Source organism: Panicum hallii, chromosome 6 (genome assembly GCF_002211085.1).
Source record: "Panicum hallii strain FIL2 chromosome 6, PHallii_v3.1, whole genome shotgun sequence".
In the NCBI taxonomy this organism is placed as follows: Eukaryota; Viridiplantae; Streptophyta; class Magnoliopsida; order Poales; family Poaceae; genus Panicum; species Panicum hallii.
The window spans coordinates 359,111-375,843 of NC_038047.1; the positions used below are offsets into that span (position 1 = coordinate 359,111).

Sequence of the window (16,733 nt, forward strand, 5' to 3'; positions counted from 1 at the left end):
GATGTTTTTAAGCCAAACCCTGATTTTTCCAGAATTCGGTACTTTTCTCCTCCAACAGTGACATATGCCAACATGTAGAATGCTTGCATTGCTGTTTCTTTCAGGAACTGGCTGCGTTCATAGTTTAGTCCGTACAGCAGTCAACAGTACTGACAGCATCAGCTCTACGGATGACCAAGCAAGTATGAGCAGGTATGTTCACAACTACCAAGTGAGCAACTATCCTAGTACCATATCATACTGAAAGGGGAACACCAAGTACCTTAAGTACGATTTTTTTTAAAGAAGAAGATGAAGAAGAGATCTTACAGGCTCAAACCTCAAAAGACAAACTCCATATAAGGTTCCTACTAAGCTGCATCAATATACACGCTAAACATTCATCAAACTGGACAGGGGCTGACATTTCCCTCTTCAAGATGCAGCAACAAACACGTCAACTCTTGGGCACTAAAAACATATCATGATTAACTACATTACATGCCTCAAAGTAGGCGAAGCCAAAACTACTCCCGCTACGTGCACTCAAAACTGCTCCTTCAGGACTCGGCAAGTAAAATTGCTCACATTTTGAGGCTGCCGATTATCTGTTCTTACAAGCATTTTAGATTTTCAGTATAACCATCGAGGGTGCCCCATCGACTAGCTCACGTTAACATGTCAGTTTGGCACCAGATATGGTTTCTCACGGGAGCTTACAGGAGCCACCATTGCTGTTAAAATGGCGAATTTTGCTGCAGAAATCAGCACCCTGGTAGCGACTTAGATGATGTGTCAGAATCAGGACAATGCTGTAGGTAGAGCTAACGGAATGACTGAGTTGATGCAGCAGCTGATAAACTTGTCTCCGAGTCGCCACCGTGCTGCAGCTGGGTCTGTTGTGGTGACGGGGGCACCATGGTGAACAGGCTCGGGCCTGACAGCGTGCAGTGCCGCAGGTAAGGATGCCGCTGCCCTGAAGATCCAGGGTAATAACTTGGAGATCCATGGGACACTTGTGATGAACCTATATACCGACTAGGCGATCCATAGCCAGAACTGGAGACGTGTGGTGAAGTATACCTGATGTTGATTGGTGGAGACAAATGGCCACCGTACAAAGAATGTGCGGATGCAAGGTGCGATGTGCGAGACCATGGGGATGACATATTTGCAAGGTCTGCATTGCTTGCACTTGTGCACATGGGAGGTGAATTTGCATAAGACCTATTGAGGTTAGGGGTGCGGGTGATACTGGAACCTGAAATGGAGTAATTGCGAGATATGGACTGTGATGAAGCATGCCGGTTGATTGGCCTAGGAGGAGATGCTGCCACTGCTGACAGGAAGGAGGCCAAAGCGGTTGATTCAGCAGGTCGCCGAATAGCAGAAGAAAGCAAAGGGGTAGACTCTGATACAGGGGGGTTTGATGTTCCAGCCTTTGCGTCCCGCTTGCATACAGGGCAGAATGTTCGCCACGAGGTAAGCCACAGGTCCACACAAGCTGCATGGAACTCTGCACAATGAAACGACAAAACCTCAGGGCTCGAGTTAAGAATAAAGCTTGACATAGAACAAGGGTTAAGAAAGATGCAGCAACAAGTATGCCAGGTTAATTTGATATAAGTAGCACAGGGGAACCACTTTGCATCTAAAAAAATTCATATACCATGCGGCGGAATTAGGGAGCATATGTACATAACTGAGAAGAATGTGCCAAAATGCACGTGAAATGTAGAAAGATTCTATACAATCTAGCTAACATATCAAGCCTATATGAACTATAGGGGACTATTTTGATGGAATATTTTTTTTCCATACCAACTATTCTTTTATTAGCGTTCTGGTAGCACTACTCTGCATTACATCTGTAATGCATGGTAAAGAATAGTAGACAATGCATAGACAGTAGCAGGTAGTAAAGACCGATTCATTCGACTGCACAAAAATGCATAAACATATGTGACATATAAATGCCAGAGGTACATACTGTGTCGACAAGGTAGCACTCTTAGCTTTTCTCCAACAGTGTAATCTTCCAAGCAAATGGCACATGTTGATGATGTACAATTGTCTTCTTGAACTTTTGTGAAGATAAGACTAGGCATTGCTTTCACTAATTGACTGCTCATTCCATGGAACTCTCGAGCTCGGGGGATTCGAGCCCTGTCCCGTCTTATCTGGTGTCTCCTCACAAAGAAACAAGTGGCTAGGACAGCAGACATGGCAAGCAGTGATATGAACGAAATTGCCATGATTGACCAAGCTGAGTTCTCATACGTTGGTATTATCCACAACTCTGCTTTAGTTTGACCTGAATATTTCTTCAACACCTCTCCTGATGCCTTAGAGATGAACACTGCATATATGTGGACTTCGGACGAGCTTCCAGCCACTGCAACATCTTGTAGTTAATCGATATTGCAAATATATGCACTCAACGAGTAATGTAAATGGTAAAGTTTTACAATTGATTTTGATTACTGAAGAATAGGACAAGGTTGCCTCAGTTCTCTGCCCTTTAGATTCAACGAAGCTAATCTAATAATTTACAGCAGTTTAATGACTTACAGCATTATGGTTAGAAATAATCAAATACCTATAGAGCAACAGCCCTTTACGTGCACTAATAATGAATAACATGTAACTGAAGATATGCAAAAAAAAATCTGGAGCATTACTTGAAACAAGGACGCCATTGTCTTCATTATCATATACTATAGCAGCCTTGAACCCAGCATTCTGCGCATTTCTAACTTTGTCATCGAATTGGCAACCGCCTCTTATAACCAAAGCAAATGGCGAGACAGAGCCTTTAACTGCTTTAGTTCTCAATGGAGTGCATGCATCCAGAGGTTCAGCAGCATAAAGTGCACCATTTACACCTGAAGCTTTCACCGCTGGAGCTGCAATAAGACGGAAAGGTCAATAAGCCTTGCATAAACCAGATAATTTGGTTCAGGAGTGGCATTGCACATTAATAGTCGCAACGGTACAAGCATGGTGCTAGTGTATAAGAATAAACTAAGCGATCAACCCATTTATTCACTAATCAACAAAAGCACAACAATTTAGCATTGAAGAAAACAAAACATAACAATAAGTACATAAAGAATGTATCATAATTTGAAGAAGTGGCATTAAATGGACAAGCACAACGCTTTTCTTATGTTGACATTCAAATACTAGATACTAAGGCTAGTCTCAGTGGGAGTGTCATCGCACAGTTACCAAGACTGAGAACTTGATAACTGTGCCGGAGAAGTGTATCATAGTGATAGACACTCCTCTCTCATTCCATAAAACTCCCTCTCCTCTCTCCTCATACTGCCATGTCAGCAAATTTGTTGATGTGGCGTGATTTTTAATGCTTATGGCACTCTTATGACACTAGCATTGAGATTTGCCTAACTGATCTGTACTGAGATACATGAATATAGGGATATAGTGTAATATTATATAGCACTCACTAAATGTTGCCTCGACATCATCGAATGACAAGGTTGTGTTGTTCGCCATGAGTACAACATTGCAGGCTCCCAGCTGAGCCATGAGGAAAATCACCAGAAAGAAACAAAGGGGAAATGATCCCCATCTTCTTGGACAAGTCATCTTGACAGAACTCCGTTCCTCTGGTCCAGCTATAGAGCAGAGGAGTCCGCACAGATGCTGCACTGCCGAACTGCAAACCTGTAACCGTGGAAGGTGCTAATGCTGAGCACCAGGTCCAGAGCACCAGTCACCTAAACCACCTGCAATCATATTACTACCATTAAGCAAACAAACTTGGCAGGAGTGGCGTTAATTTCACAGCAATGCAAACAGCGTGCACAGTTTTATGACCCTGATAGAATACATGATGGAGAAACAACCTAGAATAAGTGAGCAATAAAACCACAGGTCAAAAAGATTCCTTTGTCAGGAGAGGTTTATTTCTTCAAAAAAAAAACAGGAGAGGTTTCTTTTCCAGAGAAATGGGCCTAAGATTTACCCCAAATCCAGTGTCGTCTCCAAGGAGGGTACGATGAGAATACGTGGAATTGAACTAGAATATCCATCGCACAGCTCAGCGAGCACCAACCGAACACAAAAGGAGCAGAGAACATGGCATTTGAAGCACGAAATCGCCCAAATCCACTCTGAAAGCGGCATAGCACGACTCCTGCCCTAAATTCCGCGGAAGATTCCCACATGAAATCGGGTAACGAAACAAGAGCAGTAAAAACTGAATCTTTGCAGATTGCAAGGCATCGAGGAGGAGAAAAGGACGCACCTTTTGACGGGATTTGATTTCTCCGGCACCGCAGCAGGAGAGTGAGACGGGGAAGGAGAGGAGGCGTCGGCGCAAGAGGAGAGGGACTAGGAGGAATTAGCGGGTGGTGGAGGGGGATCGAGAGTGGGGATGGAGACGTCGGCTGCCATGAGACGAGAAATCTGCAGCCGATTTGGAGCGGCAGGGCAGGGCAGGGCAGGGGGGAAGGATATGCCAGCCAAATGGAATTCCGCCCGCGGAAACCAGGATTGCAGGAGGCTGGAATGGAGGAAATCAATCAGAAATGGAATTGGGGAATGAAATATTTATTCCCCGTCGTTGCCTTGTCATATCCGTCCCTATCCCTCTTCTTCAGTCCCTGGATCCGATATTTCACTACACGCTGTACCCGTGCTTACCACTTGCCACATGCTATGCCGACCTCCTTCTTCTACTAACTCTTCTAAAAATGTTTTATAGAAACAAAACTCTTCAAAAAAATGGTACCTTTTACTTTTGCCTAGTCTCTCGGCGTTTGTATCTCTTTTTCTTCTTCCCAGAACAAGAAAGCTCCCAGGCAAAGAAGGTAATGTAATGTTTGCTCACTCATCCCCTCATTTATTGCCTGACGTTATCATGTCGACATGTGACCATGCCTCTCCAAACAATTCTCGAGAGCTGTAGGTCAGATTACATTGCCCATCCACGTGTACAAATCCGGAGAAAACAGATCATGGATATTCATTCGTATATGCCCGAGGGGAAACTAGGCTATTATCTGCAGGAGGCTGTGCGTTTCTTCTTGTATAGGGCCTCCGGGCCGGGCCTGCAGAAAAAGCTGGGTGGGCCTACCCAGTACAAACAGGCCGAATCCTGTCAGCCTGCTGCGGCGGGTAGTTAGTAATGGACTGAATGCATGGACCTTTCAGTCTGGCCCACAGTGTGAGGAAAAAAAATAATGCCCCGTACGCTACGTGGCACCACAAAGTTTGGTCATTGGTCAATGGTCGTCGTGTAACCAAAAAAACATAGAGAAATTATAAAAGGACATGGAACACCATTTATCTGCTACTGCAAGGAACCTAGCTATATGCTACAGATCAGTAGTTGGCCTGCCCAGAGGCGTGTCTGAATTGAATCGCAAAGCTTCTCTGAATGAAAATAGCTAGTTAGTTCAACCTAGCTGGGTGGATTATTAATTAACACATAGTAGCTAAGGAACTATTGATGATATCGGAGTAGTCCTTGCTCTAATCAGCGTGAATGCAATTAATCTTAATATCGCCAGATTACATTATTAGAACGAGTGCCCTCTCCCCGTTGGTGTTGCTTTGCTTAATATTAATTGGCGTGATCGATATCCAATCAGCAACCCCCGTATGGTACCTGCTTATTATTGATAATACGAAACACTCTCTCCGTTCTAAAATATAAGGCATCGAAGGATTCAAAATTTATCCTCAAATATAAGGCATTCTAGAATTTTTGGATAAGTATTAAAGGAAATTATTTAATTTTCCTTGGCTCTTAGTTATATACTTACCTTTTCTATTTCTTCCTTCACTGCTTAATCTTAGGAACAACTTTAATTATGGCCGGTAAATAAAGAACACTTGGAGGGTATATACGTCTTTTATTCTCTCCCTCAATTTGTCTTAAAATTATCAAAATATCTTATATTACAGGACGGAGGGAGCAGTATAGAATGAACTGGCGGAGGGTGGGTGGTCCCAATTAATTGTGATATCAACATGTTATTAATTAGGACAATCATTTGGTTTTGGTTCATTTTATTTCAAATTACATGTCACTTTAGATTTGTCCTAAGTTAAACTTCCCTAATTATAATCGAGTTTATAGAAAAAATATAATACCAACATCTATAATATAAAACCAGTTTCATTGAATCCATCGTAAAATACATATTGATAGTGTATTTATTTGGATATGTGAAAATTTACATTTCTTTTATAAAGGTTGGTCAAGATCAGAGATGTTTCACTTAATTAGTACAAAATTAGAGTGATAACTAATTTCAAACGGATTGCAACGACAGCCAGCTCATTGCACCTGGACATCATCATTCATACCAAACTTTTTTTTCTGAACAAAGGCCACATGATTGTGTGCCATTTCTATTAGTAAAGAGGGAGATTACAAGTAAGCGCCCTCAGTGGAGCGAATACAGGTCAGTAAAAGAAAAGAGCTATGTACAGTATCTGTGAAGGTGCTCAAGCACCAGTAATCAGCGAAATGTGGCGTTTCGCCCCTACCAAGCCCCGTGCTCAGGCTTCCTCCTTGATTTTGAGTAGTATATACGATAGTTGTTTGTTCCTTCCGCTGGAATGTTGGTGCATTACGCTCCTTCCAAAGCTCCCATGCCGCTAAAAGAATAAGCCCACTCCTTGGAACTCCCGTTCTTGTTCCCAACATCAGCCACCATTCGGCCACATTGTCACTTGGTTCCCATTGGGTCAGTTTAAGTTGTGGGTAGTGTGTCCAATCAGCAATCATCTCCCAGATGCGTCTCGAATAGCGACAAACAGCGAGCAGGTGGTGGGCTATCTCTCGATCTCGTTGGCAAAGCGGGCAGCAAGCATTCCTCGGCCACCCCGTTGTCGCTAAGCGGTCAGAAGTCCAGACTCGGTTTCGCATGACAAGCCAAGCAAAGAATTTACATTTTGGCGGTGCCCACGGCTTCCAAATCAGAGGAACCGGATTTTGAGGAACTGCGCACGGTAGCCCGAGGCTGCACTGTACAATCCAGATTGGGTCAGCCTCCGGGAACTGGTGTCGTCGGCATCTGGCGTGGTTGGTGTGGTTGTTACGAGGTCTCACGGATGGACGAACCGTTGAATGTGTGTGACCGAGAGCTGCGCTGCCAGGTTAATATCACGCACCCAATTATTATTTGTTAAAGCCTCAAGCACCCTGTTCTTCCGCTTGGAAATGCTAAATACTGCAGGGGCGATATCTTTTGGCCTCTTTCTCTGAATCCAAGCCGAGTGCCAGAATGAAGTTTTGGCCCCGTTTCCAATTTGGATTGTCGTTGTTACTGCAAAGAGGAGCTTATCCTTATCGTTGCATGGCGTACCCAGGCCGACCCAGGGTTTGGTTGGTTCCACCCATTCCTGCTACAGCCACCGGAGTCGTAAAGCTGTTGCAAATTTTTCCAAGTCCATTAAGCCCAACCCTCCTAAGTCTTTTGGCCTATTCATTGTTGGCCAATTCACCTTGCACTTCCCTCCAGTTAGTGCCTCATCCCCTGCCTAGAGAAAACGTCTCCTGAGTTTGTCGAGATCCTCCAACACTTTTTTGGGCGTGTTGAGGGACGTTAGTAGGAACACGGGTTTTGAAGACAGCACCGCTTTGGTCAGTGTTACCCACCCAGCTTGAGTGATATTTCGGCCCCACCAGCCGGTCAAGCTTCCTGCCGCTTTATCAAGCAAAGGTGGGAAGTCAACTCATCGGAATTGTCAGATGGCTAGCGGCAAGCCAAGGTACTTAATCGGGAAGGATGTGCGCTGTGCTGGAAAATCATAGAGTATGTCATCAAGGTCTAAGTTCTCACATCGAATTGGCGCCACTGAAGATTTGTGTATGTTGGTGCGCAGACTAGTGACCTCACCAAATATTTGCAAAAGGTGTTTAAGTGTGGCCACCTCCTCCTTTATTGGCCTAAGGAAAATAACCGCATCATCGGCATACAATGACGTACGTAATCTTGTTCTATTCCTCCCCACTTTACTAAGGATGCCTGCCTCGGTTGCAAGGTTCAAGAGGCGTTGTGGATCAATGGCCAAGATGAAAAGCAGGTTTGAGAGTGGGTCGTCTTGTCGAAGCCCTCTTGCGTGACTAATATGCTGCCTAGGATGCCATTCAGGAGGATCTGTGAGGAGGATGCAGAAAGGATGGCTGCGATCCAAACTCGCTATTTTGCTGGAAAACCGATGTGTTGAAGTTGGGAAAGCAAGTAATCCCATGTGACTGAATCGAAGATCTTGGAAATGCCGAGTTTTATGAGCAGCATAGGTGTTAAGCGCTTTGCGGGGTCGACCGCAAAGGCAATTTTCAAAACTTGTTCTCTACCTCCGATATTTTTTGAGCTGCTACATTTTAAGTTAAGTGATGTAAATGTTAAGTTTCTACTTTGTTGTTTATTTTACTCTTTCTTATTTTATTTTTTTCACCACCGAATAGTGACATTCCCGGTTCACTTGATTTTCTAATTTGTCGTTTCGTGTAATTCCTGTCGTCGCCGACAAGAAATCATCACCACCCCACGGCGCCCACGCGAGTCACAATTGGAACCCCACCACGCCACGCGAATCACGTGACAGGAATTCATCCGGCTGCGACACTGGACTGAGTTCATCCCCCTGCCTCGCACTATATATATACATGGATGATGGTCCAGCTAGCTACGTACTGATCATGCACTGTTTTTTACTCCTAATTAAGCTGCAACAAATTCTCAGCGAGCAACATACACGGCAGCTCAAATGTCGTTGCTGCAATGGTGTCTCTCGCACGGCGCCGCCGCGAGCCTCGTCACCTTCTTCCTCGTGCTTCTCGTCGCGGCGCGCCTGCTGCGGCCGAGCAAGCAGCTGGCGACGCTGAGCCGGATCCCTTCGCCGCCACGGCTCCCCATCGTCGGCCACCTCCACCTCGTCGGCTCCCTGCCGCACGTCTCCCTCCGAGACCTCGCCGCCAGGCACGGCCGCGACGGCCTCATGCTCCTCCGCCTCGGCGCCGTCCCGACGCTCGTCGTCTCCTCGCCGCGCGCCCCGAGGCCGTCCTCCGCGCGCACGACCACGTCTTCGCCTCCCGCCCCTTCAACCCGCTCGCCGACATCCTAGCCTACGGCCTCCTCGACGTCGGCTTCGCGCCCTACGGCGAGCGGTGGCGCCAGGCCAAGAGGCTGCTCACCACGCACCTCCTCACGGCGAGGAAGGTGCGGTCCTTCCGCGGCGCGCGCGAGGCCGAGGTCCGCCTCGCCGTCGCCAGGGCCCGGGGCGCGGCGGCCGCCGGCGAGGCGCTGGACCTGAGCGCGCTGCTCAAGGCGTACACCAACGACGTCATGTGCCGCTCCGTGTCCGCCAGGTTCTTCCTCGAGGACGGCCGGAACAGGCGGATCCCCGAGCTCACCGACGTCGTCAAGGACATGTTCGGCGCGTTCAAGCTGAGGACTACTTCCCGGCGCTGGCGCGGGTGGCCGTGCTCTCCAGGTCGTCGCTCGTCAAGGCCACCGCGCTCCGAACAGGTGGGACGACCTCTTCGACAGTTCGACACGCTCATCGACTTCCACGTCCAGCGCCGCCAGGACGACGGCGACGTCGAGGAAGAAGAGAGCGACTTCATCGATGTCATGCTCGCTCTCAAAGACGAGTACGGCCTCACCAGAAACCACATCAAGGCCATCATGATGGTACACTTCAATTCATCGCTTGCCTTCATCCCTACACTCTACTGCGTGCGTGCTAGAATTACATACAGAGCTTAACATTTCGTTGGTAATTTCTCCGAATTTTATCTGGATGTACAGAACCTGTTCAACGCTGGCACAGACACCACATACCTGGTGCACGAATTCGCCATGGCAGAGCTCATGCGACACCCGCACGCCTTGGCCAGGGTTCAAGCTGAGCTGAGAAGCGAGGTAAGCAAGGGGGTCTCAGAGATCCTTAGCGAGGACGACGGCCTTCATAGCATGACCTACCTGAAGGCGGTCATCAAGGAGACCCTTCGGCTGCATCCACCCGGTCCGCTGTTCCTCCCGCACCTCAACACGGCCGACTGCGAGGTCGAGGGGTACATGATCCCTGCAGGAACCACGGTCACGATCAACGCGTGGGGCATCGGCAGGGACCCTAGGTTCTGGGAAGACCCGGAAGAGTTCAAACCAGAGAGGTTCCTCGACGGTGGCCATGCCGCGGCGTTGGATTACAGGGGCCAAGATTTCAGTTACATACCGTTCGGCTCAGGACGAAGGATCTGCCCCGGCCTGAACTTTGGGATCGCCTCCCTTGAGATCATGCTTGCGAACCTCTTGTACCATTTCGACTGGGAGGTGCCCGGCGGGAAGGGGAAGGACGGCATTGATATGACCCAGAAGTTTGCGGTGACAGTGCACCGGAAGGAGAAGCTTGTGCTCATCCCAAAACACAAACACAAACTTTAATAATTAATTAATCTCCCGAAACATGCATTTTCTTTTCGCCTAATTGATTGAAAAGGCCAATTGATCGAATGGTGTGAGCTAGTTGATGTTCTCTAAGCCTTTTGTTTGGCTGATGGCACCACGTGTAGTGTATGTGAGGAAAACACTTGGAAGCAAAACAAAACAATAACAAATTCATCAAACAGAGATCAATCAATCAATCCATCCCAGTAATAACAATGTTCCAATATATAATCATGAAGAGCTCGGTGATTTGTACATGTACTAGTTTGAGAATGGTAGTGATGAATGAACGCGTAAACAACAACTAACAGATGAGGATGTGTTTGCTTATTAGTTGCCGTTGGTGACGGGGTATCCGATGCCGTGTCTTGTGGTTGGGAACGCGACGAAGAGCAGGCTGCAGAGCACGCCGACGCCGAGTGGCAGGATGTCGAGCACCTCCTCCGTCTCCTTTGGCGGCGCCGGGTAGAAGCACATGACGACGTTCTTGTCCCTGGCGGCGACGACCCCGAAGACGGCGACCGAGAGCGCGGCGTGCACGAAGTCGACGAAGGCGAGCCTGTACCTGGCGGTGTCGGCGGGCGGCGGCGCGCCGGGCGGGTAGTCGATGAGCCAGATTCCCCTGGGCGTGGCGACCCCGTAGTAGACGCGGCCGTCGGGGCCCTTGAGGGAGTCGGTGAAGGATGCGAGGACGCAGGAGAGCGCGAGGAGGGCGAGGAGCCCCCGCGTGAGGAGCGCGGTGGTGGCGTCGCAGGCGCCGTGGTTGGTGAAGGTGGGGGACAGCAGGTTGAAGGCCAGGAGCGTGCCCGTGGGGAGCAGGTTGGCAAGGTTCGCCGTCGAGGTGAGCGCCTGGGACAAGGGCGACCGCTGCGGCGAGGGTGGTGGTGCTCCTGGTTCTTGCTTGGGGAGGAGGTCTTGCTGCTCTTCTCGGAGGAGGAGCTGCGGCTGCTGCTGAGCGGAGACTGGTGGGGCTTGCCTCTGCCTGACCGAAGAGGAGGAAGACGAAGCAGCCATGATCGATGGACGATGGCTTGATCTTTGGATCGATGAACTGGTGTGTGGTATGGAAATCTATGGGTGTAGTAAGTAGTAGGCGTGGAAGGGAGGGGACGATGAAGCGAAGCAATGGAGGGGAAGGAAGGCGTGTATTCATGGAGGGAGGGAGGGAGGGTTGTGGAACGCGTGAAGGAATGAAGGAATGGAAGGATGACGTGCAGGAGACTGCGCCGCTGCAGCCATTGTTTGCTCCATTCAGGAACTGATTGATGGTGGTTTCATTCGTGTGATGCATGATGATCTGGCCGCGGCCACCCACCCAACCCAACCCAACCACCGACCGACCTTCCATTGTTACATCCTGCTGCTGCATGCGTCCAGCAACAGCAGATGACAACACGAACAACATGATATGCCGCATTGCTTCCTTGTTTCCTGCCTGCCTTGGTGCTTTCACGGTACGGGAAGGCCGAACCTCACCTAACACGCTTTCCTGACGTACAATAGCTAAGCTAGTCCTAGAAATAATTTCACATTACCGAAATGGAACACTCTTCCTTCCTTCCTTGTTTGTTCTTGTCATATATAGCAGTAATGAAGAAATGACGAGACTCCTTTGAGATCCTGTTTGGCAGAGCTTCGTAGCGGTTTCTCAACTGAATCTAGAAAAAGCTCCGCCAAACAATTTTTTTTAGAGAAGTGTCCAGATTCACTTCTCGATCCGTTTTTCATAAAGTTAATCATAAAAAATCATAGAGAATCACTTTTTTCAACTAGAGAATCACTTTTCGCATAGAATCAGCTTCCATAGAGAATTGATCAGAATCGGATGAAGATCTACCAAACTGCCCCTAAAATCTAAATCCTCCGCGAGTGAACCAAGCGACGACGGCGGGGAATGAATGGGTTGTCTAAATTAAATTTCAACACTGCTGAACAATTGTTTGATGGCCTCCTGCCAATGGTTTGCATGCTTCGCCCAACACACAAAAGCCAATGGTAGCTTCGTCAACATGGTCAAAGTAGCCATTTCTTTATTATGGTGGAAAAGAAAAGTCATCCGTCGTCTAAAGAAATTGGGCTGGCTCCCTCCTCAAGACGGCATTATCGGCCTACAAATACGACAGTGCTCTACCGGGCCTGCCTCTCTCAGACATTATCTCTCGGCCCACTGGATCCAACTCATTCATTCATCCCCTGGCTGCAGCAAAGCTACTGTGTAACGCAGCTACTGATTAATAGGTAGCTTCATTCATTTCCCGTTCACACATGCGAAAATCTGATGAGGCTTTTCTTGTATCCAGTTTTCTTTTTTGCATGGTGCCATCGCACGTTTCTAATTCTAGGGATCATCCTTATCTTAGACTTACAGCTTGTAAGATTCCACCCTTCAGATATAAGCTACAGTACAGAGTAAATTTCTTCCATGTACTGTAGATAGACTATAGTAATATGTATATTAATTGTAAATTCATTGCTAAGCATGTCTTCGAGTTAGTAGCATATAATTGAAAAAAATTCTCTACTTTCTAGCATATTGGAAATGGCATTAAAAGCATACTCCATGCTAGTAGGGGTTAAACAAACTCTGGAGATCAAAGCAAGAGAAGCACTTGCTAAATAAAAAGAAACAAAAAAGCAAGAAAAGCATGGCCCTTGTTTTAAGGCCGTTTGACGCGGATCTGACGGCCAAAAAGCGCGCAGATTTTACCGTTATATAAACTAGCGCGCGGGATCCCCGGCCGTCATTCCATCCAGAGCTGCAGAGCTGCAAGCTTGAATCAAATCTCAGCCGTCTCGCAGCCCAAGAAATCCTCGCAACCCAACACCAACGACGCCGACGAGGAGGAGGAAGAAGAAGGAGGCGTAATCTACACACAAAGGCGAGAAAGATTCTATTCCATTCCGCCAGCGCAGCGTCGATTCCTCCCAAAATCCCCAGGCGCGCGCCCGCCCGCCGCCATGGCCGCGCCGCCGGAGGAGCACCGGCAGCAGGAGCAGGAAGACGACGACAGCGACGAGTTCACGTTCCCCACGCCGCCGCCGCAGCTCCTCGCCGGTGGCGCGGGCCGCAAGGACGGCCGCCGCGTGGCGGACTTCCACCACCTGCCCTGCTCGGCGTCCGCGTCCTCCTCCCCGCCCCTCTGGCTGCTCTCCTCCCCGATCCGCCGCAGCTTCTCAGCCGCCGACTGCGCCGTGTCGCCGTGGCGCGACAGGGTGCTGCTCAGCCGCCAGCGCCGCAACGGCGCGTGCTCCCCCGCGCTCAGCGACTACGCCGGCTTCTGCGTCGACGAAGAGGAGGAAGAGGAGAGGATGGATAGCCTCTGGGAGGACCTCAACGACGACGACGCGGCGGCCAGGAAAGATGACCTGTTCCCGGGCTCCCTCGACATGTCGCGCCGCCGGTCCGTTGCCGGACAGGACGCCGCCGAGAGGGCGAGGAGGGCGGCCAAGGACCCGCACGAGGCCGCCGCCGCGGTGCTCGGCGCGTCCAGGAGCTCGCGGCGGCGCCCGCCGGGGCTGGTGGTAATGATGCGCGCGCTGAGGAGGATGTTCGTGGCGCACAAGGGCAAGAGCAGGGTGCACAGGGACGAGCAGAGCGCCGCCTCTGCCTCGGCTTCTTCCTGCAGTAACCCTTTCAACAAAGGATGAGCTTCAGTTTGCAGCACGGATGCATTTTTGGGTGAAGAAACTCAGCCTGATCCTCTAGTAATGTGTTCGTTTTGTTAAATACTCTTTGTGCTTCCATTTCTTGACTGGATTAATGTTCCGGCCATGGTGATCATCACAGTTTTGTGACAAACATAGATATTAATCTGCATCCTTGTGTATAGCTCTATCTGTTTCTTTTGTTGTTACAGAAGAATTGATGTTCTAATTAGACTGTACATGTTACATGGATACATAGTTGGAAATCGCCGAGGTTGTTCTCTTTTGTCCTCTCTTTCTAGAATTTTCATGTGCTTGTATTTGGTTTTTTTGAGTCTGATATATATATATAAGAACCAGTGAGATTGTGGTTTTCCATGTAGTTCTGAATAACTCAGCTGCAGACTGAATTAGGGGGTAATCCACAAAAACTATTCATTTTTTAAAAGAAGAATGCTCTGAATAATGTACACGTACTAGATATAGTATACTGTATTCCTACATGATTAGCAATACTGAAAGATTGAAACTTGGTCATTTTTTCTTTAAAGAAGAAAGATCAAAATTTGTCGAAGATTTTTAATTGTACCTACAGGCTACGTGTGGTATGTAAATTATCCTTTTCCTGGAGGAAATTTAAGATGAAGAATTAGGCACAATCCCACTGTCTTCTTCTGGATGATTGGGAGCGGTAGATTAGGACAAAACCCACCAGCTTCGATCTTAGGTTGGACCCTGTCTGTCTGTCTGCAGAATCGACAAAGTCGGTTAGGCCATGTAACTGACGAGTGACGACCTGCGCGCGCCACCACGTGCGCCAGCTGCCGTGGATCGTGCTCCCGGACGGATCCTTCTGCACCGCCGGCGACGGCGGCGCCTTCTTCGGCCGGATCCCTGGCCTGCCGGAGAACGCTACCTGCCTCGGCGCCGCCGCCGACGGCTGGCTCGCGCTCGATTGCACCGACGATGTATTCCGGCGCACCCCTCTCCGGGACAAGTGGTTGTCCCACGACAATACTTACCAACGTCCGAGGGCCGTCGTCATGCACAGGCACGCCTACCTGCTGCACAACCCTATCGTCGGTGACGTCGCCGAGACTTTCGAGATCCGCGAGGTGCTCATGCGATGCTGTCACCACCAACGACTGGGACTGCAATATCATCCTGTGCCGCCCTGGGAAAGGTAGGTGGATGGTGCCCTACCTGCGCCTCTGCGATGTCGCGTTCCATGGAGACAGCAGGCTCTACGGGATCACCCCTGGAGAGGATCTCGTCGCCTTTGACCTCGCTGAGGATAAAGATGGCAGGCCCATTGTTACCAAACTTGAGCGAGTCATCATGCAACCGTTAGCGACGGTGAGGAAGATCCATGGAGTTGGATGTTCACTGTTAGGAATTCTAGCACTGGTACCAGGCGGAAAACCCCGGTTACTACCGGTTCCCCTCCCAGAGTACAGGCTGGCCGGTACTAAATGGCGCGGTGCCCGGTACAAAATGGCCACGTATTCAGTACCGGCCAGCCTGTACCGGGTGGTACTAAATAATTTTATATTTAAAAAATAAAGAAAAAAATTACAAACCCCGAGGAGGCCCGCACAGGCGCAACGTCGCAAGTGACTAACTCACGTGAATTTTTCACGCGTAAATGTGCGTGCGTGGTTGCGAGGATTCGAACCCCCTTTATATCTCGCGCATAGCTTCCTTACCATCCTACCTATGTATCACATGTGATTAAGTGGAAGATGCTTTCCTTTTGAAATAACCCGTAGAGGACTATTTAGTACCGGGCTAAGATACCGGCCGGTACTAAATGGTGTACTAAATGTCACCATTTAGTACGGGGTGGTGTCTTGGTCCGGTACTAAATGGCCGCGCTATTTTTTGCCGGGCTAAAACACCAGCCGGGCTAAAACACCAACCGGTACTAGAATGCGACATTTCGTACCGACTGGTGTCTTGGTCCGGTAGTAAAATGGCTCCGGAGGTTTCAAATTTGGACCCGATACTAAAATAGCTCCGGAGCAACTTTAATGCCGGACCAAAAGTTAACCAGTACTAACCGAATGGACGAAACCTTATTTTTCTAGCAGTGGTTCGATGATAACAATGACGATGGCAATCATGATGATGATGAGCAGTTAAGTGGTAACGAGGAGGAAGAAAATTCAGATGAGGAGGCACGGAAGCAAGAGGAGGAAGATAGCTTGAATAATGGTAATAGCGACGACAACAATGAGCTTTCAAGTGTCAACGAGGATGAGGAGGAGGAGGAGGAAGAAGAAGAGCATGAGGTGGAGTGGAGTGACGACGAGGCATCTGACCAAGAGGTGGAGTATAGTTTGAATGGTGATGATATGGTGTCAGAGGGTGAAGAGGTGGAGTATAATAAATTCCCAAAAAAGTATCACGTCATGTTTTGTGCAACACTCATCCAAAATCCTGTTGCAAGAATACAAAATATCATACTAGAAAATGACCGTCCTAAAGGCCATGCATGTTTTCAAAAAAGTCCTTCCGATCACGTGTTTGAAGCAGCAACAGGGCTTAATTTTGCAGCCAGTGCAATGTGATCCATGCAATGCAAGCAAAATGAGTAAATGACCGTGAACGAATGAACATATTCACATATATATAGTATACTAGCCAGCACGTACTGAAGAACAAATCAAATCC

General features: G+C 48.6%; 3 protein-coding genes and 1 pseudogene across 3 annotated transcripts; 2 read left to right on the plus strand and 2 right to left on the minus strand.

Moving 5' to 3' along the window:
- Positions 1-259: 259 nt before the first annotated feature.
- Positions 260-4,609, minus strand: LOC112897562 (receptor homology region, transmembrane domain- and RING domain-containing protein 2-like). The gene is made up of 5 exons (XM_025965893.1): positions 4,253-4,609; positions 3,450-3,731; positions 2,661-2,885; positions 1,970-2,374; positions 260-1,495 (listed from the first exon to the last, which is right to left on the minus strand). The coding sequence occupies exons 2-5, from the start codon at positions 3,589-3,591 to the stop codon at positions 804-806; spliced, it is 1,464 nt and encodes a 487-aa protein (XP_025821678.1). The 5' UTR covers positions 3,592-3,731; positions 4,253-4,609; the 3' UTR covers positions 260-803.
- A 4,005-nt stretch (positions 4,610-8,614) lies between these two features.
- On the plus strand, positions 8,615-10,481 carry LOC112897561 (annotated as a pseudogene).
- Positions 10,482-10,599: 118 nt separating this feature from the next.
- Positions 10,600-11,555, minus strand: LOC112897566 (protein DMP3). The gene has a single exon (XM_025965901.1). It carries the CDS (start codon positions 11,427-11,429, stop codon positions 10,746-10,748), a length of 684 nt encoding a protein of 227 aa, XP_025821686.1. The 5' UTR covers positions 11,430-11,555; the 3' UTR covers positions 10,600-10,745.
- Positions 11,556-13,059: 1,504 nt separating this feature from the next.
- Positions 13,060-14,342, plus strand: LOC112897894. Its single transcript, XM_025966290.1, has one exon. It carries the CDS (start codon positions 13,374-13,376, stop codon positions 14,061-14,063), a length of 690 nt encoding a protein of 229 aa, XP_025822075.1. The 5' UTR covers positions 13,060-13,373; the 3' UTR covers positions 14,064-14,342.
- Positions 14,343-16,733: the final 2,391 nt, after the last annotated feature.